Source organism: Pan paniscus, chromosome 16, assembly GCF_029289425.2.
Source record: "Pan paniscus chromosome 16, NHGRI_mPanPan1-v2.0_pri, whole genome shotgun sequence".
NCBI lineage: Eukaryota > Metazoa > Chordata > Mammalia > Primates > Hominidae > Pan > Pan paniscus.
The window spans coordinates 73,488,227-73,513,082 of NC_073265.2; the positions used below are offsets into that span (position 1 = coordinate 73,488,227).

At 38.0% G+C, this 24,856-nt stretch overlaps 2 protein-coding genes across 3 annotated transcripts in view; both read right to left on the reverse strand.

Moving 5' to 3' along the window:
- LOC117976090 (putative golgin subfamily A member 6-like protein 3) overlaps nucleotides 1-6,332 on the reverse strand; it is a 31,362-nt gene extending 25,030 nt beyond the window's left edge. Inside the window, exon 1 of one of the 2 annotated variants that reach the window (XM_063596893.1) lies at nucleotides 6,248-6,332. The gene's annotated coding sequence lies outside the window, so the exon portion shown is untranslated. The remainder of the gene's footprint in view (nucleotides 1-6,247) is intronic. The other variant, XM_063596894.1, reaches the window with a different exon arrangement.
- Nucleotides 5,780-24,856, reverse strand: part of LOC117976086 (ubiquitin-conjugating enzyme E2 Q2-like) — a 33,269-nt gene continuing 14,192 nt past the window's right edge. Inside the window, exons 3-7 of the mRNA XM_063596895.1 lie at nucleotides 22,662-22,766; nucleotides 13,940-13,996; nucleotides 9,867-10,006; nucleotides 7,421-7,505; nucleotides 5,780-6,332 (exon numbers count right to left, since the gene is read on the reverse strand). Of these exons, the coding sequence (XP_063452965.1) occupies nucleotides 6,249-6,332; nucleotides 7,421-7,505; nucleotides 9,867-10,006; nucleotides 13,940-13,996; nucleotides 22,662-22,766 (471 nt within the window). The 3' untranslated portion in view covers nucleotides 5,780-6,248. The remainder of the gene's footprint in view (nucleotides 6,333-7,420; nucleotides 7,506-9,866; nucleotides 10,007-13,939; nucleotides 13,997-22,661; nucleotides 22,767-24,856) is intronic.

The following is a 24,856-nucleotide window of genomic DNA, read 5'->3' on the forward strand; positions in this document are numbered from 1 at the left end:
CCTCTGAGATGTCAGGAACACTAATAAACAAATTTGGGAAAAATAGAAAATGGCATTAAGGCTCCAAGAAGTCCTTTGGTAAAAGACATTTTGAAGCTGCCTTCCCCAAAACCTTGCAATCCCCACAAAACAAATATCTATTACCATACCACTATATTAGCACTCACAGAACATTTGGGGAGATATGGCAAAGATTAGGCTGCAGGCGTCAGGTAAGTAAACTCTTAAAACACAAAATTGAAAAAAATAGAAATTTAAAAATTAAAACAGAAAAGCAAAAGATAAGTAAATAAATAAAAAATTTTAACAAACAACATTGGGCTGGGCAAAGTGGCTCAGACCCATAATCCTAATACTTTGTCAGTCTCAGCAGGGTGGATCGCTTTAGCCTGGGAGTTCAAGACCAACATGAGCAACATGGTGAAACCCTGTCTCTATCAAAAATACAAAAATTAGCTTGGTATGCTGGCATACGCCTGCAGTCCCAGCTTCTCAGGAGGCTGAGGTGGCAGGATGGCTTGAGCCCGGGAGGCAGAGGTTGCAGTGAGCTGTGATTGCACCACTCACTCCAGCCTGGGGCAACAGAGAAAGACCCCGTCTCAATAAAATTAAGTAATTAAATAATAAAACCAATATTCCTTTACTGTGTGGAGAAATTCAAAATGAGCTCAGCACATCCACATGTAATACTAAGGTTTTTTTTTTAAACCCACACTTCTTGTTTCTCTGAACTTTTACACACGGATATCATGTCCAGACAACTATTCCGTAGTATCAGCACCACAGTTAATATGTATTCTGATTATGCAGAATGATTCTTAACAGGATCTTAGCCCCCAAAACACATACATAAGTATGTAAAGCAAATACAACTAAAAATAACTGTAGCAACAAAGCTCTTCTGGAGAAAAGTTCTGAAGTCTGAAGTAGTCACTCATATTTTTACCCTAAATGCAACTATTACTATCTCAACCATAGAAATGATCAAAGTAAGGGCTGGAGATATTTAGATTTTAATCACCATAAGGTGGATTATGTCACGTAATGGAATTAGTCAGCTGAGTGTTTGAAAATCCTCAAGTTACTTTAAATTGCTCATACTTTAAGGGTCTACAGAACATTTCATAACTAACCTAGCAAACTGTGACTTTTCCCCACTTCTGTAAGACTTCCAATCACAAAAAAGAAGCAATACAAATTTCAGTAAAACAGCATGACAATTACCATTTGATTCTACTACACTGCAACTATCACCTCTAGAAGTAATCAGCCAGCTCCATAGGTCCATGAGATTTCCCATGATTATTCCTAGAAGTACTAATTAGGATCACAGGTATGTGGGGACCACTCTGTAATCATAACATTCTCTAAACCTTCAATCACAATTTACATTTGAAAAACCTTTGGTTTTTATGATAAAAAAGTATGTATGAATATATATATATGTGTGTGTATATGTGTAAATATGTGTGTGTGTATATATATGTGTATATATGCATATATATAACACTAAAATCTCTACCTATCAACAACATAATGCTTTATAACCAGTGGTTCCAGATGTAGGCCCCAGAACAACAGTATCAGTTTCACCTGGGAACTTCTTAAAAATGTAAATGCTCAGGCAACACCACAGACCTACTGAATCTGAAACCCTGGGACTAGCTCTCCAAATGATTCTGGTGCACACTATATTAAAAAAAAAAAAATGTAGCCCAGGCACAGCAGCTCATGCCTGTCATCCCAGCACCTTGGGAGGGCAAGGTGGGAGGATCACTTGAGCCCAGGAGTTCAAGAACAGCCAGAGCAACATAGTGAGACCTCATCTCTACAAAAAATTTTTTAAACTAAAAAAAAAAAAAAAGCATTTAAAGTAATCACTTAATCACTTAAACTTATGCTACTGAGAGAACAGGTAATACCACTCAAACAAATGGAGGATCAAATGGAAAGTTATCCTAAGAAGCAAATAAGCAAGTTTAATTAATTTTAAGAACATCGTTAATACTATATACTATTTAGAAGATTTTAAAAGAATCTATAAAAGAATATGTACATTTATTATCAGATAATGGGTGAGAGTCATAAAGGTAAAATTAGTACAGAAAAAATGAAATGAAAACCAAAGCAAATAAAAATGAAGTTAAAATCAGGCCCAAACAGAACAGTGTTATGGTAAACTTATGTAACATATGAAGGGGTTTCACTTCACTAGAACTATATAAAGGAACCATTGCAATAATGACAGAGTAGGTAACTTAGATCAATCCTCTCACTGAGAACTAGAAAGGTGGACAAAATGTAATGATTACAGGGCTGAGAAAAGGGAATACCAGAGAACAGGGTCTTCTTTTTTACCCCTTGGGTTTTCCTCCAATGACAGCAGAGAAGAAGAGGTTAACAAGCTGAGCTAGAACTCACAGCCTCACAGAGCTCACAGGGAGATAAACATTGGAGCTCAGCATCCACCGAGGAGAGGCCCTGTTAAGTCTCCCACTCCTTAGGTTGGGAACCTGAAGAACAAACTGCAAATTGCCCCGACAGGGAATGATGGCCAGCTTTAATCATCTCAATCCCTGATTGTTAATTTCCAAGCCCCTGGCAGGGGAAATGTAAATCCTCTCTGGAGAAGAATATCATCCAAGGCTTCAAATTAGCTCTATAATTTTTCCATATATAATGTCTATCACTAAAAATAGAAAGCCACATGAGACTTAAAGATGACATAACAGAAAACAAGAGAAGCAAACAACAGACACAAAACCACAAGGGATCGAGATAACAGAGTTAGCAGACACACTTCAAAATAACTGCTGAACATGAGCAAGGAAAGATGGGACAAGACTGAAAACCTGGCAGAGAAACACAAATTATAAAATGAACCATATGAAATTCTGCAATTTAGAACTACCAAAACTGAAATTAATAACATAATGGATAAGCTTAACCACAGCAGTAACCTAGCAGAAGACAGATTCAGTAAACTGCAAAAATGTCAGAAAGACAAAAAGGTGGAAAATTGAGAAAATAAAAGACAACATATTGAAAAGTTTATCACATACGTAGAGCACTGGAAGAAAAACAAGAATGGGACAGAAGCAAGAGCTGAAGATATGGTTGTGGAGAATTTCCCAAAACTGATCAAAGACTTCACAAGATTTAACCACCATAAACACTTCAAGAGAAACAATGGAAGCTGGCATAAGAGAATGATATCTGCGAAGTGCTGAAAGAAGGAAACTGCCCATCTAGAGACTTACGCTCAATGAAGATACTCTTCAATGATGAAATAAAAAGCAAGGATTTTTTCTATCTGCAGACTCACACTAAAGGAAATACTAAAGGATATTTTCAGACAGGAGAAAGAGGATCCTCTACATCAAAACCTGGGGACTCTATTCCATAAGCTCTGTACCCTGGAACTCAGGAATCAAGATTTTACAGAAATAAAAAGAGTTCTTCAGGGAGGGGAAAATAAAGGTTGAGGGTGACTGGTAAAATTAAGTTTGAGTTACCTTAGTATATTTTAACTCAGAACCAGACTCTCAGGCTCTACAAGGATCTCATGAAGTTATCTGATTTCCCATTTGACATCTCAGCCTTCTAAGTTATTCTTAAAGATGAAGAACATTCTAGTTTTCAAAGACTACATCACCAGATGGGTCTAAATAGTTACAAGTCACTTCCTTACATTGAGTTGAAAATCACCTCTTTGTAATTTGACTTACTAGTTCTAGTTTTATTCCCTGTCTTCACCAAAAACGAATAAAAACTAATGCTTCCATATACATACTCTTTCAAATAGTTGAAGACAATCTATCATGAACCAGAACCCCCATGTTTTCCTCTCCAAATCCACAATTTCACCAGCTATCCTAGGACATGGAAAAGAATCTCTTCCCAATCCTGGCTATTATTCTCTAAATGAACCTAACCTTATCTAAGTAGACCTTTCTTAAAGTGCTACCTCAGAATTCAATTCAGTAATTCTGATGTTGCCTGTAACATCAGAAAACGACTTCCTTAAAAGTACAGAAAGTTGGATTTACCAAGTTGCTGACCAGGGCACATTCCCTCCTGCAGTCACTCCCATCTTTGTGTTATACTTTATCTCAAGTTCAATTTTGCTTATTATTCACGACTCTCAAGTTGTCACTGTGGACATCAGAGGCCATAAACATATTGTTCTGGCTCTTTCCTGTAAATCTTTCTGAGTCATACCTGCTAATCTCCAAAGTCTGTGAATCCCAATACTAATAACTTGGCAATTCAGTTTAAGGTCCTCTTCAGAAGGTCAGTTAGCTCAAGGCAATCACATTCTTCCCAGGCCTCTTAAGAAATACTCCAACCCCAGAAAAGGCCCTTCTGTCTGGTATCAGGAGCCATGGGCCACAAACACAAATCCAATAGCATTTCAGCCATTTACCTCCCAAATCATCCCCTCCCTGAAGTTCTAACTAGAGCAGGAAAAAATAATGAAAACACCACCTGCAGTCACAAATCCTCCAGTTTCCTGGCCAAGATTTCATATTCCCTTCAAGATACCTCCCAAAGAGGACATGACAAGGGAGGGGCACAGAGGGTGCTATAGGTACTGATAAGGTTCTATTTCTTTTTTATTTTTATTTTTTGAGATGGCGTTTCACTCTTCTCACCCAGGCTGGAGTGCAATGATGCAATCTTGGCTCACTGCAACCTCTGCCTCCTAGGTTCAAGTGATTCTCCCACCTCAGCCTCCCAAGTAGCTGGGATTACAGGCACCTGCCACCACACCTGGCTGATTTTTGTATTTTTAGTAGAGATGGGGCTTCGCCATGCTGGCTGGGCTGGTCTCAAACTCCTGTCCTCAGGTGATCCACCTGCCTCGGCCTCCCAAAGAGCTGGGATTACGGACGTGAGCCAGCACGCCCAGCCAAAGGTTCTATTTCTGAAGTTTGGTGTTGCGCATATGTTCATATGATTTAATGTTTTTTTAAAAAAATGGTATCTTCCTGTTTAGTGTGTGTGTGTTTTTTTTTGTTGTAGGCCCATGTGCTTCATTCGTTCACCCATATGAATCCGTAAAGAAGTAGCCATTAGCAACTTCAGTCAATATATACTGGATTCATACTTCAGGAAGACAACTCAGTTGACAACCACAACAGTTTCTATGATAACAAAATTGAGAGAAAATACTAACATTAGGGTCATTTCAAGAAAGTTCAATCGTAAGATATATCCCCAAGCAAAGATACACACATGAAAAAGCTAAGTAAGAAGCTTTTAGAAAACTACTACCATCCTTAAAGTACAACAAAGTATTCTTTTATGTCTGTGTGCTTCATCAAAATACTTCATATAGCCATAGATTTTAAAACATTACATCTTATCTAGATTCCATATTAGATCATTAACATTTTTTCTAGATTCCATTCTTATTCTTTTGTAACCTTTTAGTATCTTAAAAGTACTTTATTAAATATAACACATTCAGAAAAGTACACAAAGTATACCTTAAGGTAGGCCTTAACAAGTTATTCTAAATTATTTGCCCATGTAACCACCAACCTGGTCCAGAAATATATTACAGCCAGTATCCAAGAAGCCCACAGATGTACTTTTCAGTTCACACCTCCCTACCTTCCACCTAGATGGACTCCTTACCCTACCCTGTGTGTAATCGCCTCTTTTTTCTTGATAGTTTTACTGCCCAAGTATGAACCCATAAAGAAGTGTTCCTCAGTTTTCTTTTATGTTCTATGGCTGTTTGGAGGGCAGCAGACCATTATAATAGGTCAAATTTTCTTTCACTCTGAGGACCAATTTTCACTCCACTGCAGGCGATATTGCCTCCGCTAAGAATGTATGCCCTAACCAACATTAGTTTTGCCTATTTTTGAACTCTATATAGAGGAAATTGTACAAAATAGGTTTTGGGGGTCTGGTCTCTTTTGCTTAACATAGTGTTCAAGATTCGCTCATCTTGTCCCACATGACTGTAAGCCATTTTATGAATACCACAATTCTCCATTTTATTGGAATGAACATTTGGGTTATTTTCTGTTTGGGGTTATTATAAACGATGCTGCTCTGAACATTCCTGTGTCTCCTGGCACATATGTACTCATTTCTTGTGGAGTATATATCCACGAGATTCCTGAACCATAGGGTATGAGTATCTTCCACTTTACCAAACTGTTTTCCAAAACACTTGTACAAATATATACCCCCATTCATAGGATATAGAGTCTCATAAAAATTTTCTTACCTTAAAACATAAGCAAAATGTCTCCTATCTCTTCTTTTTCTTTTAAGATCTGAAGATCACTGTGCAAAGGACTATCAGGGTCAACCTTGAGAATTCCAAAACAAAAAACAATTCAAACAAAAAGATTATTATTATTATTTGTATTAATTTTACTAACTCAAAAATGAACCAATCTGAAAGCTAAAATACAGCACCTAGGGTAATTTCCGGAAAGAGGAGACCTTAAGCTGCTTTATATCCCCAGGAAAACTAGAGGCCACTATAGCTTCCAGCTCCTTTAGAATAAATGTCCCAAAGAGATTATAATAGCCTAAATCTAATCTAATAAGGGGGTTCAGAGTTTGCAGTCATTCTAAAGGAAAACAGTCGCATGTATATAATTTTCTCAAGAATTCAAAAAAAGTTTAATATGCTTTCCTAAACTTGTATTACTAGTCGAGTTGTTCAAGGAGAAAAATTTGCCATGGACAGAGCTGTCAAAAAAGTTAAATCACCAAAAAATTGGTATTTTTCTACAACTGTCCTATATATACATATATAAATATGTATCCCACCTCCCACTCTCCCTTTTTTTTGTTTTATGACACAGGGTGTCTCACTCTGTCACCCAGGCTGGAATATAATGGTGCAATCACGGCTCATTGCAGCCTTGACTTTTCCAAGCTCAAAAGATCTTCCTGCCTCAGTCTCCTACCACCCTAGTAGCTGGGACTATAAGTGTACTCCACCTATATATTTTAAAAGTAATAACATAACTACCTCCACAATAAGAGTTGATTATGTTGCTTTCAAAACTGGGGGAAAAAAATCACAAAATCAACTTGGCAATCATTCTCTGTATATTGAAATGTATTATTTGTATTAAATTATCAAGCAATATTGCTCAAGCTTTTTGCCAGAAGATAAAAATCATGCAAATATTCACTCTATCAGGAAGATGGCAAAATAAAATTCCAATGGACCTATAAAAACAATTTCTTTAATTCCAAAAAACAAGCAAACTCATCCTATCTTACTCCCTACATCTTTTGGAACTTGATTACATTTGAGTTTCACAAAATAAAGCTAGTAAACATTTCCATTTCTGTCCAGTTTTAAGAAACAACATTTATAATCTGACAACAGAAAAGAACAAAAGAATGATAAGAAGAGCAGGGATTTGGAGATCCTTACCTGTCTTATAACTCTGTGATCTGTATAAGTCCCTGAACTCTTTCTTAAGTCTATCTGAAGCTTGCACTGACCCAGACACTGCAGCCTGAAACACAAAAGCTGCTGTTTACCAGGGTCTACTGAGCCAACTAATTTAAAGATTTAAGGTATTTCAACCTGTTCTAAAAGATTACAGTAGCCAGGCACGGTGGCTCACACCTGTAATCCCAGCACTTTGGGAGGCTGAGGGGCGCGGATCACTTGAGGCCAAGAGTTTGAAACCAGCCTGGCCATCAGGATGAAACCCCATCTCCACTAAAAAAATACAAAAGTTGGCCGGGCATGGTTGCACGTGCCTGTAGTCCCAGCTACTGGAGAAGCTGAGGCAAGATAATTACTTGAACCTGGGAGGTGGAGATAGTAGTGAGTTCAGATGGTGCCACCGCACTCTGGCCTGGGCCACAGAGCGAGACTCCATCTCAAAAGAAAAGAAAAGAAAAGAAAAGAAAAAGATTACAACAAAAATGGATCATCACTCAACAATTTAAGAAGTAAAAGAAAAAAGTCCAATTAAATGAAGCATTATGAAGTTTCAAGGGAATATAAAACTAGACACAAGTCTGGTTCATTTCCATTTTCCTATCACCTAAAAAACTCTAGCCAACATGTTCATACCACCATGGACTCCACGATAGCATAGAATTCAGTATGAGTCTATTTCAAACCCCAGCAATATTTGAAAATACTCAAGGTGACACAATATTAAGTAAAATAGGCTTCCATTCATAAGACTACAAGCAAGAATATTACACAGATGGTCTAGTTCACACATGAAGACACTGAGAACCATGTGTGCCTACATGCAAGTGGTTTCAGTTTTTCAGTGCAGGGACTTCTCTAAAGATGAAAACACATCGATATCTTATCCTAAGACTAAATAAAAATGGAACTACTTTTTGGTCATGTGAAACTAAAGCTTTTAAAGACTGCACTAGACTTTGAAGGGGAAAAAAAATCAAGTTTATAAAAATATTGCCTCCTAGCTATATAATCCTGAACTCATTTCATATCTATAAAATATGAGTTTTTCCTATCTCTAAAGTATAAATAGCACCTATTTCACACAGTGGCTATGATGACTAAATGAAAAGATCTATAAAGTATTAAGTATAAAGTATTTAGCATAGTATTGGTCATACAAAATTATTCAATAATTTTTACTTGTTTTGAAGATAACTCAAACTGGACTTGATCACAAGACACAGAAAGTACAGTAACATTAATTCAAATGCTACAATCTTAGTTTTTTAAATAATCAAGATATGGGGATTAACTAAATTTCTTTGCTGTATGAAAAATTACCAATTAAATTAATATACAAATAAGATTGAAGGAGGGAGAGTTATCTATCTGATTGCAACACTTGACATCTGCTTGCCTAACAATTCATTCCCTGTTTTGGAGAACTTGTGCCCAAGACAAAGTAACTGGTCCTCGGATATTGTGGAGTTGGTAAATAGCTCTAATACAAGGCAGGAAGCAGTAAGTGTTCAGACAATCATTTGATGTTTCCCTACTCTGTCTAAGCATTTTATGTGTAACATGCATCATTTTAATTTATTTTTCATAGCAACCATCCAAAAGATATGTACTGTCTATCCATATTTTAGAGTTGTGTAAAGTGAAACCATAAAAGGTGTGTCTGTCACCAAACTCAGTGTTCCTTTCCCATCCTGCCGCTTCACATAAAAGAGATGTTAAGTCAAAAGAGAAACCCTACTTTTGGTTTGGTCAGAGCAGGATGGATCAAAGTCAGCTTCATGAAGGAGAAATAATTTGAGTTGTGTTTTGTAGGAGAGAATGAACTTGAATATACAGATGCCACAGAAGGAAGGTAAGCAGACAACACAGCATAGACAAGCTGGAAAGGGGCATATACAGGGATCAGCAGGTGGTTCCAGGATGTGAAGAGCAGATCAACAGGGTAAAAAGTGGCTATTCATGGATGAGAAAGATAACCTTGGGCAACAAAGCGTATGAGTGTGGCTAGGCATGGTGGCTCATGTCTGTAATCCCAGCACTTGGGCAGGCCAAGGTAGTAGGACTGCTTGAACTCAGGTGTTCAAGACCAGCATGGTCAACATAGTGAGGCCTCATCTCTACTAAAAATCAAAAAAATTAGCCTGGTGTGGTGGGACATGACGATAGTCTGAGACACTTGGGAGGCTGAGGTAGGAGGACCACTGGAGCCTGAGAGATAAAGGCTACAGTGAACTATGATTGTGCCACTGCACACTAGCCCAGGTGACAGAGCAAGACCCTATATCAAAACCAATAAACATATGACCGAATCCACCACTAAGGCAGGAATGGAGGAGGAGAGCAGCTGAGATCAGCATGTTCATGAATTGCCTGGTATTAACTACAATTACTTCACCAAAAAGTACAGATATTTATACACACTTACACATTTAAATGGCCTTGCCTTTCAGTCTTCCTAATTTTCTCTAATATTGCCCAATTTTCTTTTTCAGTTCCTTCATCCTCCAACTTCTTCTCACTAGTAGGCTCTTCTTTCATCTCATAGTGACCTAAGTCTTCTATATCCTGCAAAAAGAAGAAAAATATTAGCCGATTCAACCCACTTTCCTTCAGCAGTTTCTTATGCCAAAACTTAAATTATTCTTGACTCGGTGGGGGACAGGAAACAGAATATATCTATCCTATGGGGAGAGAGAAAAAGCCCCCACATTGCATTCAAGAGGCTCCCACCTTTTATATCCTGTATTTTATTTAAAAGCTAGACTCTGGGGAAAGCAGATTTAAAAGCTTTACAGAGTCACAACTATTATGAAATAAGCCATCATTTATTTATTTACTTCTTTAATTTATTTTATTTTTTTTTGTACGATAGAGTCTCACTCTGTCATTTAGGCAGGAGTATAGTGGGGCAATCTCTGCTCACTGCAACCTCTGCCTCCCAGGTTCAAGTGATTCTCATGCCTCAGTCTCCTGAGTAGCTGGGATTACAGACGTACACTGCCACACCCAGCTAATTTCTTTGTATGTTTAATAGAGACAGGGTTTCAACATGTTGGCCAGGCTGGTCTCAAACTTATGACGTCAAGTGATCTGCCCACCTCAGCCTCCCAAAGTGCTGGGATTACTGGCATCAGACACCACGCCCAGCCAAGCCATCTTTTAAATCTCCTCTTAAGAGGAACCTTTGAAACAGTTTAGCAGCAGGTGTCAAGAACCTTAAGTGTTCATAGTTTGTTCCAGACACTCGACCTCTAGAACTGTATTACAAGAAACTAGTCTAAGATGTAAACACAAATTTAGGCATAAGGATACCTATTTCAACCTTGCAACCACAAAAACAAACACAAAATCTGCATGTGCAAAAATAGCAAAACAGTTAACTCAATTCCATGAACTATTAAGAAGCCACTGAAATATCAACACGGCATAATTTCTCCTGTATCGAAAAACTTTGAAATGAAAAATGGATTACACAAAGGAATAGAAAGAATTTCAATTATGCTGAAATAAGCACAGAAAAAGACCAGAACAACTTACATTGAAATGTTAATTTCAATTAATTTTAGTTGTTATCTCTGGAGACATTTGGTGCTTTCCCCTAATTTCCAAGTTTATGGTTTTATGTAGTAAGCACCTATTGATGCTAATAACTTAAAAATAAGTTAGAAAAAGAATTTGATGTCAGGTGCTCAGGAGGCTGAAATAGAAGCATTGTTTGGGCCCGGGAGTTTGAGGCTGCAGTAAGCTATGATCATGCCACTGCACTCCACCCTGGGTGACAGCAACCCTATCTCAAAAACTAATAATAATTTCAAAAGAATTTGAATAATACCCCACAGAATAACATCTTTATTCACATCATTCTGCTCCCTCCCTTCCCATACTATCTGTTCTTACATATATACAAACATATGCAGAATTGTTTAAATCCTAACTTTTTTCAATTACCTTATATTTCTACTTCAATTGCCAAAATCTCTAAAGGGGTAGTTTATATTTATCTCGATTTTTTTTCCCAAGCCAGCTAATTCACCGATTTCTAGACCAGACTACTGACTACCTTCACTCAAACTCTGCCCATGAGTCTGTACTTCATGGAGCTCCCTTCTCCCTGTGTGCACCTTTCAGCCCTGATCTTCTACCCACATTTGTTTTCCCCACAATGCTCACAAATGCCTTTGGCCTGTATTTCCACCTGTACCTTCAACCTCAGTCATGTTCCCATCCACAAAACTTCTCCACCTAAGTATTAATCAGCACATCCGAAACAGAATTCAACATATCTTTCTAAAACAATATTCTCAGCACATGATTCCCTGCTTAAGGCCTTCTTATCAACAAACATACCAAATAGAAACATGCCTGTCTCAAATTCAAGACTTCTGTCCATCTGTCTTTTCTGGACAATCTTGCTTTCCATGACTTCAACACATCAACCTTCCTTCTCAAAAGAAAAGCATCCAGTGCACCCAAACACACCATGTCCAAAGTTGCTCTGGGCCTGTTCCCACATTATTTTAGGAGCCTAGAATATCTGCTTTTCACCTGTCTTAATCTGACAACTCCAAAGTCCAGTCTCCTACCTTTCTAGATTTCCCTCAGAGTTGCGGTCCCTTGTTTTTTATCTTGTGAAGGGAAAATGAAAGGGTTCATGAACTTTAGTACAATGGCTGCCTGACCTATGGAAAAGGTTTAATGTTTTCATGCAGTTTATTCCACCTAAGCTAAACTGCATAAAAACATTAAAACAGACTTTCATTCTAATTGGACAATTTTAAGAAGTATTTTACTCCCAGACTCATAAAATAAGCCTACAGCCAGGCACAGTGGCACACACCTGTAATCCCAGCACTTTGGGAGGCTGAGGTGGTGGATCACTTGAGGTCAGGAGTTCAAGACCAGCCTGGGCAACAGAGTGAGACTCAAACGCTAAAATAAAAAATAAAAATAAAATAAAATAAAAATTAGCTGGACGTGGGGCACCGGCCTGTAGTCCCAGCTACTCAGGAGGATCACTTGAACCCAGGAGTTCAAGGTTACAGTGAGCCATGCCGGCGCTACTGCACTCCAGCCTGGGTGACAGTGAAACCCTGTCTCAAAAAACAAACAAAAGCAAGCCTACAACACTACTTTTTTAGTTCTGAAGCACTCTAAAGTACATTTTAGATTAATAATTTCCAGACCAAGAAAATGAAAGCCTAAATTAATTATAAGACCTCAAACAGAAAAAAATCTTTTAAAACAATCGATACCATGGAATTCACATACATTCTATTTGGTCAATGCAGAGACATAGATCTTTGTTCTGAAGTTCAAATTTAAATGCAAGGCTTCAGAGCCAGAAAACATCTAAAATTATACCCATGACTGACAACTGGCCTAGGCTCAATGTCTTTGGAATTTGCTCCACTAAATTTGCTACTGTTTGAATGTATTCCCTCCAAAATTCAAGTGTTGCCAATGTGATGATATTAAGAGGTAGGACTTTTAAGAGGTGATTAGGCCAAGAGGGCTCCTTTCTCCTTCATAGGATTAAGGCCCTTATGAATGAGGCTTCACACATTGGACCAGCTTGCTCTCCTGCCCTTCTGCCTGCTACCATGTGAGGATAAAACAAGAAGGTCCTGAGACACCAAATGTTGATATTTTCATCTTGGATTTCCCAGACTCCAGAACTGTCAGAAAATAAATGACTGCTCTTCATAAATTACTCACTCTCTCTTATTCTGTCACAATACTATAAAACAGACTAAGACAAATTTCTTTGAATGATTTTTCAGCAAGAGACAGTTTCACTACTTCTGGCAGGTAGTCTCTAAAATATTCTGAAATTCTCCTTTTATGCAAACATAAAATTTTTTAAACTCAGTAGTTTCTCTTCCAAAAAATAACCAAATACAGGTTAAGTACTGATTAGTATTAAATATAATTTTAGTGTTAAAACTTAAGAGCTTTTGTTTTCCAGAAAATAAAATCCAAGAATTCAGATAAAACAATTTGCTCAAAGGCATATCATGAGTTAGAGGTAAAGCCAGAATTTATAAATTACATTCCATTCCAAATACGATGTGCTTTCAATTATTCCATATTAATAGTTATTTATGAAGGAGATTAGAGAATTACTCAAATGTCCAAAACAAAAGATATTTATGATATATATATATATATATTTTTTTTTTTTTTTTTTTGAGACAGAGTCTTGCTCGTCACTCAGGCAGGAGTGCAGTGGCACGACCTTGGCTCACTGCAACCTCCACCTCCCGGATTCAAGCAATTCTCCTGCCTCAGCCTCCTGAGTAGCTGAGATTACATGTGCCTACCACCACGCCCGGCTAATTTTTGTACTTTTAGTAGAGACAGAGTTTCGCCATGTTGGCCAGGCTGGTCTCAAACTCCTGTCCTCAGGTGATCCACCCGCCATGGCCTCCCATAGTGCTGGGGTTACAGGCATGAGTCACCTCACCTGGCCAAAATGTTATTCTTATATAAAATACCCACTTCATCCATCTCTTCTTCTTCCTCTTCTTTTGAAGTCACTTCTTCTGTTGTCCCATTCTGAAATAGAGAAAGAATCTGCCAGAACTACACAGAACAAATATGCACCTTAGAAGACTGGTGTCATAGCTTTAGTGACAAACTCCCAACCATCTGTCACTGCAGTCCCACTACCAGAGAGCTTATTAAAGTTAAAATGTGCATTTTTAAATCCAACTTTGATTTGACAAACAACAGTTCTCAGCTTTTAAAAATGAAACAATTTTGAACAATTCAACTTAATGAATGCCTTAGGAATAAAGAAAAGCAATCAGTCAAATATAAAGCAAAACTGAAAAAAATTTTAAAACATAATCTAATTTAAAATAAGAAAACATTTTACTTGTACGGCTATGTGCATAAGATCAAAGGATTATTTTGTTTAAAATAAATACACCAAACTATCAATTCCTCAAAACAGCTACATTTTTAACTTTGAAAAGCCTGAATCATTACATAAATTCAATTTCCTTACATTTTAAGAGGTCAGGTGTGTTACTTATAATAGACACTTCCCAAAACTAAGAGTATGAATTGATTACCACCTCACTATAAAGCAAATTGTCTTTTTAAAAACATGTAATTTACTATCAAATATCTCTCTATAAGACACAATTTACCAATTAACACAAATTACAATTATCGAGTTCAGAAATTAATCTAATGAATTTTTAGGAGGGGCCTTCGTACCCAGTTTGGGCAAAGGTCAAAAGACAAGCTTCCTGGCCAGGACACAGTATATATATGCAGCTTTAACCATAAAGGCCAGTTCAGGTTAGAACCCAGAATATGTAAAAGATCAAGAAACTAGGATCCAGAAATGAAGACCAACAAAGGTCTCAGCAGTATCTAAGCAGCAGCTTCCAAAATGTAATTCACCCCTTCTTCATTTCCCTAAATTCTTATATTCCAAAGCCAATTATTCTGGGTATCTAAAGAATATATACCTAGCCTCAAAGTCCCAAAGAATTTGGTTGCATCAGTGGTTGAAAGAGCATTTTTGCAGAAGAATCTGTTTTGCAAAAGCTCTCTGAGGTGATTCTCACATGCATCTGGGTCTGTCACCACTAGCCCAGTTACTAGCCTTAATTTTACATGAGATAGCTGAGCCCCTACCCCATCAAAAAGGGGAAGTAATTTAATCAAAACAAAAAGTGAGTTAGGGCTGTGAAATCCTAAGATTAATTTCATTTCAGGACGTGACTTGGCCCTCTTTCTAAAACCCCACTGAAATGACAGAACTTTATAAAGAGAGTAAGTCGGCTGCAGCAGCAGCAAAACAACAAATACAAAAAGAATACCCTTAGTGAACCAAAACTGTAAGGACATGCTAGAAGATACAAAGCAGATGGAATCAGACTGCTGGGCTCAAGAAAGCCACAAACACAATCCAAATAATGGAGGGACCACTTTTGTTTGAAGGATCAAATATTCTTCACTGTACTGTCCCAACTATAGTTGGTAAGGATCACTCTGGTAATAGGAAGCCTGTCTTGATGGTCTCTCACTATCAGTGTCAAAACCAGAGAGAAAAGACAGAATGCTTTTTCAATGTAACTCAATGCAGCATCAAAATCTTATAACAGGCTCTGCCTCTTCCTTTTAGCTCAAAATCTGGAAAGCTCACCAGCCAGCACCTCCCCATCCTCATGCCACAGGAAGAGCACAGGTCTGCCAACAAGGAGGGGGAGGCCACAGCAGAAAAGAGTGACAATTCTGAAGACACTCATAACAACTCATACTGATCAAAGGTATACCTCACCTATAAATGAACAGATAACCATGTATCATCAGAGAGTTGAAGAAAATTAGCAACCTGAAAGGAAGGTACCAAGTCAAAGAAGCACGAATGACCTGAAGCACTGCTAATGAAGGAAATAAGCAGAATTTTAAAACCTAATTGGAATCTTTAGCAGTAATTGAGAAGATACTGTATCCACAAAATACAAAACAGATTACTATGCAAAAGACAATTCTAGGAGGTAAAAATAAGACCCCTAAACCAAAAAAAAAAAAAAACAAAACAAAACACCAGTTGCAGAAGGGCCAGGACACAATGGACATGACTCAGCAAAACATTAAGGTGGCTCACATCTGTAATCCCAGCACTTTGACAGATCAAGGCAGGCAGATCACAAGGTCAGCAGATCGAGACCATCCTGGCTAACATGGTGAAACCCTATCTCTACTAATAATACAAAATTTAGCCGGGCATGGTGGTACATGCCTGTAGTCCCAGCTACTCAGGAGGCTGAGGTGGGAGTATCATTTGAACCTGAGAGGTGGAGGTTGCAATGATCCAAGATAGCACCACTGCACTCCAGCCTGGGTGACACAGTGAGACTCTGTTTCAAAAAAAAAAAAAAAAAAGTAAAACCCCCACACTTTACAGTTACACAGAAAATCATACTAACTATCAGAAAGAACTAAGAATCAGATAGGCATCAGACTTTTCATCTACAACAATATCAGAACATAAAAGTATAAAGACCTGGAAAGAAACTCAATTATGATCTCAGAATTCTATATCTAGCTCCCTCAAGACAGGAAGCATATCTGTGTATGTTTGCCTCTGGATTCTCCACACCGATATGGATGGAGTACTTTATACAGAGTCAAATATTTGTTGAACAAATGATAACAGACAGCAAGTGCACAGAACACACTCCATACACATCCCCACAAACCCTTTCTAGGAAAAAAAAAAAAACCAGGATATTATTCAGGGATATACTTGAGGGGCAGGGAGCAGGAGACATAATACAAGAAGAGCAATAAGCAAAGGCAACAGTAACACCAATAGTGAAGTCTAAATGATTGCTGAAAATCTCACTGAAAGGTCACAGGCCATATTCTCTGACCATATTGATGCACGAAAAATACCTCAAAAGCCACCTGAAAATGCTTTTTAACTTTTTTTGTTCTAGATAACTCTTGGGTAAAAGAAGAAATTGATCCTCATGCCTCAGTCATCCAACTCCTAAGTATGAGCCCCAGAGAAATGCTGGCACAAGGGTACCATGAAATACAGACAAGAATGACCACAGCAGCAATCGCTGTTCCTAATAACACTGGAAACCACCCACATGTCTGTATCTAGTCAAGGGGATAAATGGTATGGTGTATTCAAACAATGGAGTAAATACAGCAATGCAAAAGAACTATAGCTACACACAATAGGAACAAATTTCACACACAACGTTGAGCACAACGAAGATATGAAAAAATACATATACTGTGATTTTCAAAAGTCCAAATAATAGGCAACACTACACCGTATTGTTGAAGGATGCATATATGAGTGATAACACTAGAGAAACATAAGGCAAGATGAGCGTACAGAGGCATGGTGATCAGGAAGCAGCCTGCAGAAGGTTTCTGTAGTGCAAGCAGTGTGCCTTCTCTTCACCTTGGTGCTGGCTAGGCATTAGTTCCCAAGTACTCGCTCTAACTATATGTTACACTAAGCTTATGTTTTACATAATTTCAATACATGTCATTTTTTTTTTGAGGTGGAGTTTTGCTCTTGTTGCCCAGGCTGGAGTGCAGTGGCATGATCTCAGCTCACTGCAACCTCTGTCTCCCGGGTTCAAGCGATTCTCCTGCCTCAGCCTCCCAAGTAGCTGGGATTACAGGCGTGCACCACCATGCCCAGCTAATTTTTGTATTTTTAGTAGAGACGGGCTCTCTCCATGTTGGTCAGGCTGGTCTCGAACTCCCAACCTCAGGTCATCCACCTGCCTTGGCCTCCCAAAGTGCTGGGATTACAGGCATAAGCCACCATGCCAGGCAAATAAAAAGTTTTAATAGTAAGAGCAATGTGAACAGAGGATGCAATAAAATGACTTGGAAAATACAAACTATTTAGAAAATAGATTTTAAAACTTGTGCAATAAAGTCAAACAGCACCCAAAGAAAATGTATACCCTTACATGTTTGTTTAAAAAGCAGTTTAAATTACACTGATCCACTAAACTAGAAAAAGCAAAATAAACAAAAAGGGGAAATAATTAAGACATAAGGAAAATGTGAAAACAACCCACTAAATTAAAAAAATAAAACTAAAGGAGGATTCTTTCAAAAGCCTAAGATAATAAAACAGTCACGCCTCTGATAAGTGATCAAGATAAAGAAAACTTTGAAGACAAAAGGGCATATAGCCACATGTGAATATGATGCAAAAAGTGAAAACTTTACACATCTTTACAACACCTCAGAAGTACGGATGAAGTGTTCATTTCTTTTAAGAATCTACACTTACGAAAACTAACTGAAGAAACGGAAAATCTGGAGACCAATACGCAGAAGAAGGAAAAAGACAAAGACTCATCCTCCAAATTGGACATTTATTTAAACCAGGGTTTGTCAGCCTCAGCAATACTGATATCTTGGGCCAGACAATTCTTTGTAAGGGTTCTCCTGGTGTGTTGTGGGACATTTAGTAACATCCCCTCTACCCACAGAATTCCAATAAGACCTCCCGACCGTGACCAGTTGTGACCACAAAAATGTCTCCAGATATTTCCAAATGTCCCATGGGAGGCAAAATATTCCTGCAGTTGAAAATTACTGTGTAAACTAGATCTACATCCTAGGTCTTAGAAAAAAGATGTAAAGCTTCCCGAGTTAGCCCTGCATGCCCTTGATACTGAAATGAAATAAGAGCCTTAAAAGAAACAAACAAAACTATAATCTTATTTTATACAGAAGTAAAAATGCAAAAATAAAATATTAACATAGCCATTCTAACAGTGTTTATTATAGGAATGCAAGGATGATTCAAAATTAGGAAAATCTCATCAGGTAATTCACAAATTATATTTCACCATAGAATTGTAGGCACAATCATGAAAAACAAGGTAGCTCTATATGCATTAAGTCCATGTGATATTCAGTGAAAAACACAAGTTGCAGTCTTACAGAAAAAAAACTGAACACTGAACACATATTTCCACCATCTGCTCTTTGTCCTGAGGCTCCACTAGAAATACAGTGAAGAATAAACATTATATAAACACACAATTACAAAAAAAAGAAATGGGGTTACCCACAGAAGAGAATTCACCTCCATTAGAAAATGACAGTAAATGGAAAATGGTTAATTAATGGAGCCAGCAAACAAAAGTGGAGGTCAGGGGGATACCAATAAGAAGGAAGCTAATTTGTCCCACAGCAACCTGGAAAGGTTCTAGACTCAGACACCAGGTACCCCCGAGAGTGGGACTGATAGGCAAGACTGAAAACAGAGATCAACCAAAAGCCTATATAGAGAACATTTTCCAGGCCCTGAAACACACTGCTCTCCTCCATCTCCTTAAGCAGAATCCAAGCAAACACATCCACCTCAGGCAAGAGAATGTAGATTTCACCTCCAGAGGAATGGAGTAGTTCCAGCCATCATTTATGATTGCACCGGGAGATAAGATAGAGGGGTAGAGGATGACAATTAGGAATCAGCATATGTTCCCCTCTAAAAGCTATCAGTTGCCAAGTCTTGGCCATGAAGAACTCCCAATCAATTTTTTATTTTTAATTTTTATTTTATTTATTTATTTATTTATTTATTTATTTGAGAAAGGATCTTGCTCCTTCACCCAGGCTGGAATGCAGGAATGCAGCAGCATCATCACAACTCACTTTAGCCTCAACATCCTGGGCTCAAGCGATCCTCCTGCCTCAGCCTCCCAAGTAGTTGGGGCTACAGGTCACCACACCTGGCTATTTTTTTTAATTTATTTTTTTAAAGATGGGGTCTCACAATATTGCCCAAACTAGTCTTGAGCTCCTGGGCTCAAGTGATCCTCTCACGTCAGTCTCCCAAAGCACTGAGATTGTAGGTATGAGCCACCACTCCCAGCCTCCCAGTCTTTTAGTACCTCTCTCAAATATGAATGAACAAAAAAGAGAATTAAAAAACAAAGAATACATGCCAGGCACAGTGGTTCACGTCTTTAATCCCAGCACTTTGGGAGGCCAAGGTGGACAGATCACATGAGGTCAGGAATTCGAAACCAGCCTGACCAACATGGAGAAACCCCTTCTCTACTAAAAATACAAAAATTAGCCAGGCATGGTGGCACATGCCTGTAATCCCAGCTACTCAGGAGGCTGAGGCAGGAGAATCGCTTGAACCCAGGAGGCAAAGGTTGTGGTGAGCCAAGATCACACCATTGCACTCCATCCTGGGCAACAAGTGTGAAACTCTGTCTCAAAAAAGACTACAAATGATAAGCAACATAGAATAGATACTTAAGGAAAGGTTTTAAGAAGAAAAATAAGACCAAAATAAACTAAGAAAAAAATTTATTAAAGAACAAAGAGATGCTAGGGAGAAGACAAAAGAGTATCAAAATCACTTCATAAAGACACTTGTGAATATATTACAAGAATAAAACAAAAATAGAATATGAATAAGGAATAATCAGAGAAGAAAAAGTTCTTAGAACTCAGGGTTCATCTTGGGAGTTGGTCCCCAATGAGCCATACCTCCTGTTATCATGTTCTTGGACAGGCCCATCCCACAGTGAATCTGGGTTGGCCTCAAGACTCACTTTAACCTATAGAATTTGGTAGAAATGACACTGGACCTGTTCCAGGTCTAAGCCTTAAGAACACTGGCAGCTCCACTTCTGTGCTTCTAGTAGCCCAAATAAGTACCGACTATCCTCTTGGCGAAAGAGAAACCACTTGAAGAGGCCTGAAAGGATGAGATGCTATGCAGAGAGGAAGGCCACATGAAGAAACACCAAGGCAGCAGACCTGTGGGTGAAGTAGCCGTCTCAGACATTCCACTGCAGCTGAGAATCCAAATGACCAGTCCCTGACACCATCTAACCGCACAGTGAGAGATGCCAAATGAGACCAGCAGAAAAACTGTCCAGCTAGCCCCAGTTAACCCATACAGTAGTGACAGACAGGCAAATGTGTAGTTTTATGCCATTAAGTTTTGGGAAAATTGGTTAAGCAACAATAAATAACCAAAACAAAACTTAAAGTTAAGACTGTCCAAATAAAATTTCCTAAAAGTCAAAAAATAAGAAAAATATTCCAGAACTTAAAATTTAAAAAAAATTAGAAATGACATGAGATACAAGACTCAAACAAGAGGACTAAAATCCAATTAACAGACACTTCAAAATGAACAAATAAAATGGAAAGGAGAAAGTTAACAAAAATATGACAAGATTCAAGATTCCAACATTGAAAGAGCCTATCCATAGGCCTATCGATTCAGTGTGCCCAGCACAGTGAATGAAAAAAGACACACACTAAGTACAATGTTGTGCTATTTCAGCTCACCAAGGAAAAGACAAACTCCTAAAAGCTTCCAGAGAGAAAGTCATGCATAAATGAGTGAAACTCAGGGTGACATGAGGCTTCACCACCATGACTGGTTAGAAGACAACAGCACAGACTTTGAAATTCTAAGGTAAAATTATCCTCAACCTAGAAGTATATAATCAACCAAACTATCAATCAAGTGTGAGGGTAGACTATGACAAAAGTGAATAGTGATGGAGATGTGCTAAGCACCAGGCACTGTTCTAAATGGTTTACATGTACCAACTCATTTAATCCTCACAGCTCCCTAGAAACATAGGTACTAATACTATTACCGGTTCCCCCATTTTGCAAATGGAAATTGATGCATAGAGCAATTATGGAATCAGCCCAAGGGCATACAGCTAAGAAGTAGTAGAACCAAGATTCAAACCTATCTCAGACTGGCTCCAAAACCCAAACTCTGCATTGTATTTTTTCAGAAGCCAGAGATCAGAAAATATACCACTCCATGCTTTCTTAGGGTTTTACTTGAGGACATAGTCAGGTAAAATGACAAAGGGAAAGCCAAGAAAGATGACATGGGATCCAGGAAACAATGGATGTACTCTAGGAGAGCAGATGAGAAAAACCTCAAGATGACATGTGCACAGCCAACCCGAAGAACAACCTGCCAAAATGGGCACACAGGAGCCAAAGGCTTTGGAAGAGAAGATGATCTCACAGAAAGGGCTACAACAGAATTTTTTTAATTAAAAATTACTGTTATGAGAAGACATTGCAAAACAAAAAGCAGCACCAAGAAAAGAAATATTCTATCCTAAATATTCTAGAAAATTTGGCTTCTCGAAGTCCTAATGATAATTAGTGATTACTTATATCACTAAAGATAATATCTGAGGAAGGCAAAGTGGGTGGTATAAGAGCTAAATTCTCATGTATTATACTAAAAAGTCAATAGCTGATGCCTAAATAGGTAAATCCAGGAAGAAGTTACAGGTAGTGGTGAGCTAGTGGAGATTTCTGTTGCTTGCAGGAGATAACATTTGGGTGAGTCCTTAAGAAGCATAGACAGATTTAAGGAGATGGCATTTCTAGGTGAAGGCAAGTCAATGAGCAAAGACAAACAATGAAAGAAGCAAGAACATTTATGGACCCCAGGAATATTCACAACAAAAAGCTGGTGTTAGGGAAAAGGGCAATTGTTTGCCTGCCATACTAAATACCAGCAGTTCCAAAGAATGAAAATGTTATTTTTAGTATCTAAAACAGAACAAACAATTCAATAGGAACAGAAAAACTAACTTCTAAATAAGTTGAATAATTTTTAAAAAATCATCCTAGTTTGACTTTTGTTTGAGACAATTTATTTTAGCTCTTGAACACTACAGAATTTTTACTTTACCTGACCCATGGGTAGTGGTTGATCTGGCATCTCAACATTCGGGTGCTTAGGAAAGTTATATAATCTGCAGAGTCCACATATCAACCACTTCCATTGCTGATGAAGCTACAAAACACATTTCAGTAAATAAGCATTATGTTAAAGAGCACTGAGAAGACATCAATAATGGTATGACTACTGCAATCAATCCAGTAGGAAATAAAAAAGTTTGTTACTGCTCAACTGCAGCTTACAGATATTTTTAAAAACTCTTTGAAATATTTTCAGGAGCCTCTAGTTTAAGAAAGTTACTATGGCTTGGGGTATAATCACTACAACTGATACCTAATGGAATGACAACAATAAAGGCAGAGGAAGGAAGTTCCAGACATTGTCCAATTTCTCATTGCTACCTTATTTTCTTAGAAACTTACAACTTCAAACAAGAGAACATTACTGCATTAATGAGGTGACCCAAAAAGAAAAAAGAAAAAAAACCACACACAGGCAGTATTGTTACACATGGATTATAAAATTATATATTCCAGTCATAGTTAAAAGTACAAAAGGAAATGTGATCCAGCAGACAGAGCCTGGAAATCTAGATGACCTTGGATATCATATCTAATTCCTTGAGTTTGAGTCTACTCATCTGTAAAACAAGGAAATGAAAACTTTCCCGGAATAGTAAAGATTAAATGAAACCTGTAAAACACTTGATACTTAGTAGGCTCTTAAGTGTCTGTCTAAAAAATAATCATTCACTAGGAAACTGCAAAAAATAACTGTAAGTCTCCATGTTTAAGTCCAAATTGTATTGTAAGATTGTTTACTTTAAGGAAATAAGCAAGGTAAACTATGTGCACAAGTGTGGTTTTCATTGTTTAAAATGTTTTTTAATGTATAAGGTGACTCATATGGGATCTAATAAGGACTCACTTCACTTGGTCAGGAACAATTTTCTGGGTGTCTCTGACCAAGAAAAGAGATGAAGAGAAAGAAGCAGGTTTACAAAGGACAAAGAAAGAAGACACAGGATTAGAATGGGTTAACAAAGCAAAGAATAAGCCTTCCCAAAGTGAACAATGAAGCAAGTGGAAACAGGAAGGTTGAACCGTAAATTAGGATCCACCAAAAATCCTCATGCTTAAAAGGAAGCCAAGCCCTAGTGTGGATTCATTATGCACCCAATGTGCTCTGTTTTGTGCTAAGTATATAATGAAGATGAGGCAGGGTGATCTGGACACAGACCTGGACACTCTGACCTCTGGCACAGAAGGGGCTACAGGAGTGCTGGGGTGAAACAGGAATTAAAAGAAATTAAAGAATGTGAAACTACCATCAGAGTGAACAGGCAACCTACAGAATGGGAGAAAATTTTTGCAATCTTCCCCTCTGACAAAGGACTAATATCCAGAATCTACAAAGAACTTAAACAAATTTACAAGAAAAAAATCAAACAACCCCATCAACAGAGACTTCTCAAAAGAAGACATTTATGCAGCCAACAGACACATGAAAAAACACCCATCATCACTGGCCATCAGAGCAATGCAAATCAAAACCACAATGAGATACCATCTCACACCAGTTAGAATGGCAACCATTAAAAAGTCAGGAAACAACAAGCGCTGGAGAGGATGTGGAGAAATAGGAACACTTTTACACTGTTGGTGGAACTGTAAACTAGTTCAACCATTGTGGAAGACAGTGTGGCAATTCCTCAAGGATCTAGAACTAGAAATACCATTTGACCCAGCCATCCCATTACTGGGTATATACCCAAAGGATTATAAATCATGCTGCTATAAAGACACATGCACACATATGTTTAGTGCGGCACTATTCACAATAGCAAAGACTTGGAACCAACCCAAATGTCCATCAATGATAGACTGGATTAAGAAAATGTGGCACATACACACCATGGAATACTATGCAGCCATAAAAAATGATGAGTTCATGTCCTTTGTAGGGACATGGATGAAGCTGGAAACCATCATTCTCAGCAAACTATCGCAAGGACAGAAAACCAAACACCACATGTTCTCACTCATAGGTGGGAACTGAACAATGAAAACACTTGGACACAGGATGGGGAACATCATGCACTGGGGCCTGTTGTGGGGTGGGGGGAGGTGAGAGGTATACCTAATGTAAATGATGAGTTAATGGGTACAGCATACCAACATGGCACGTGTATACATATGTAAAAA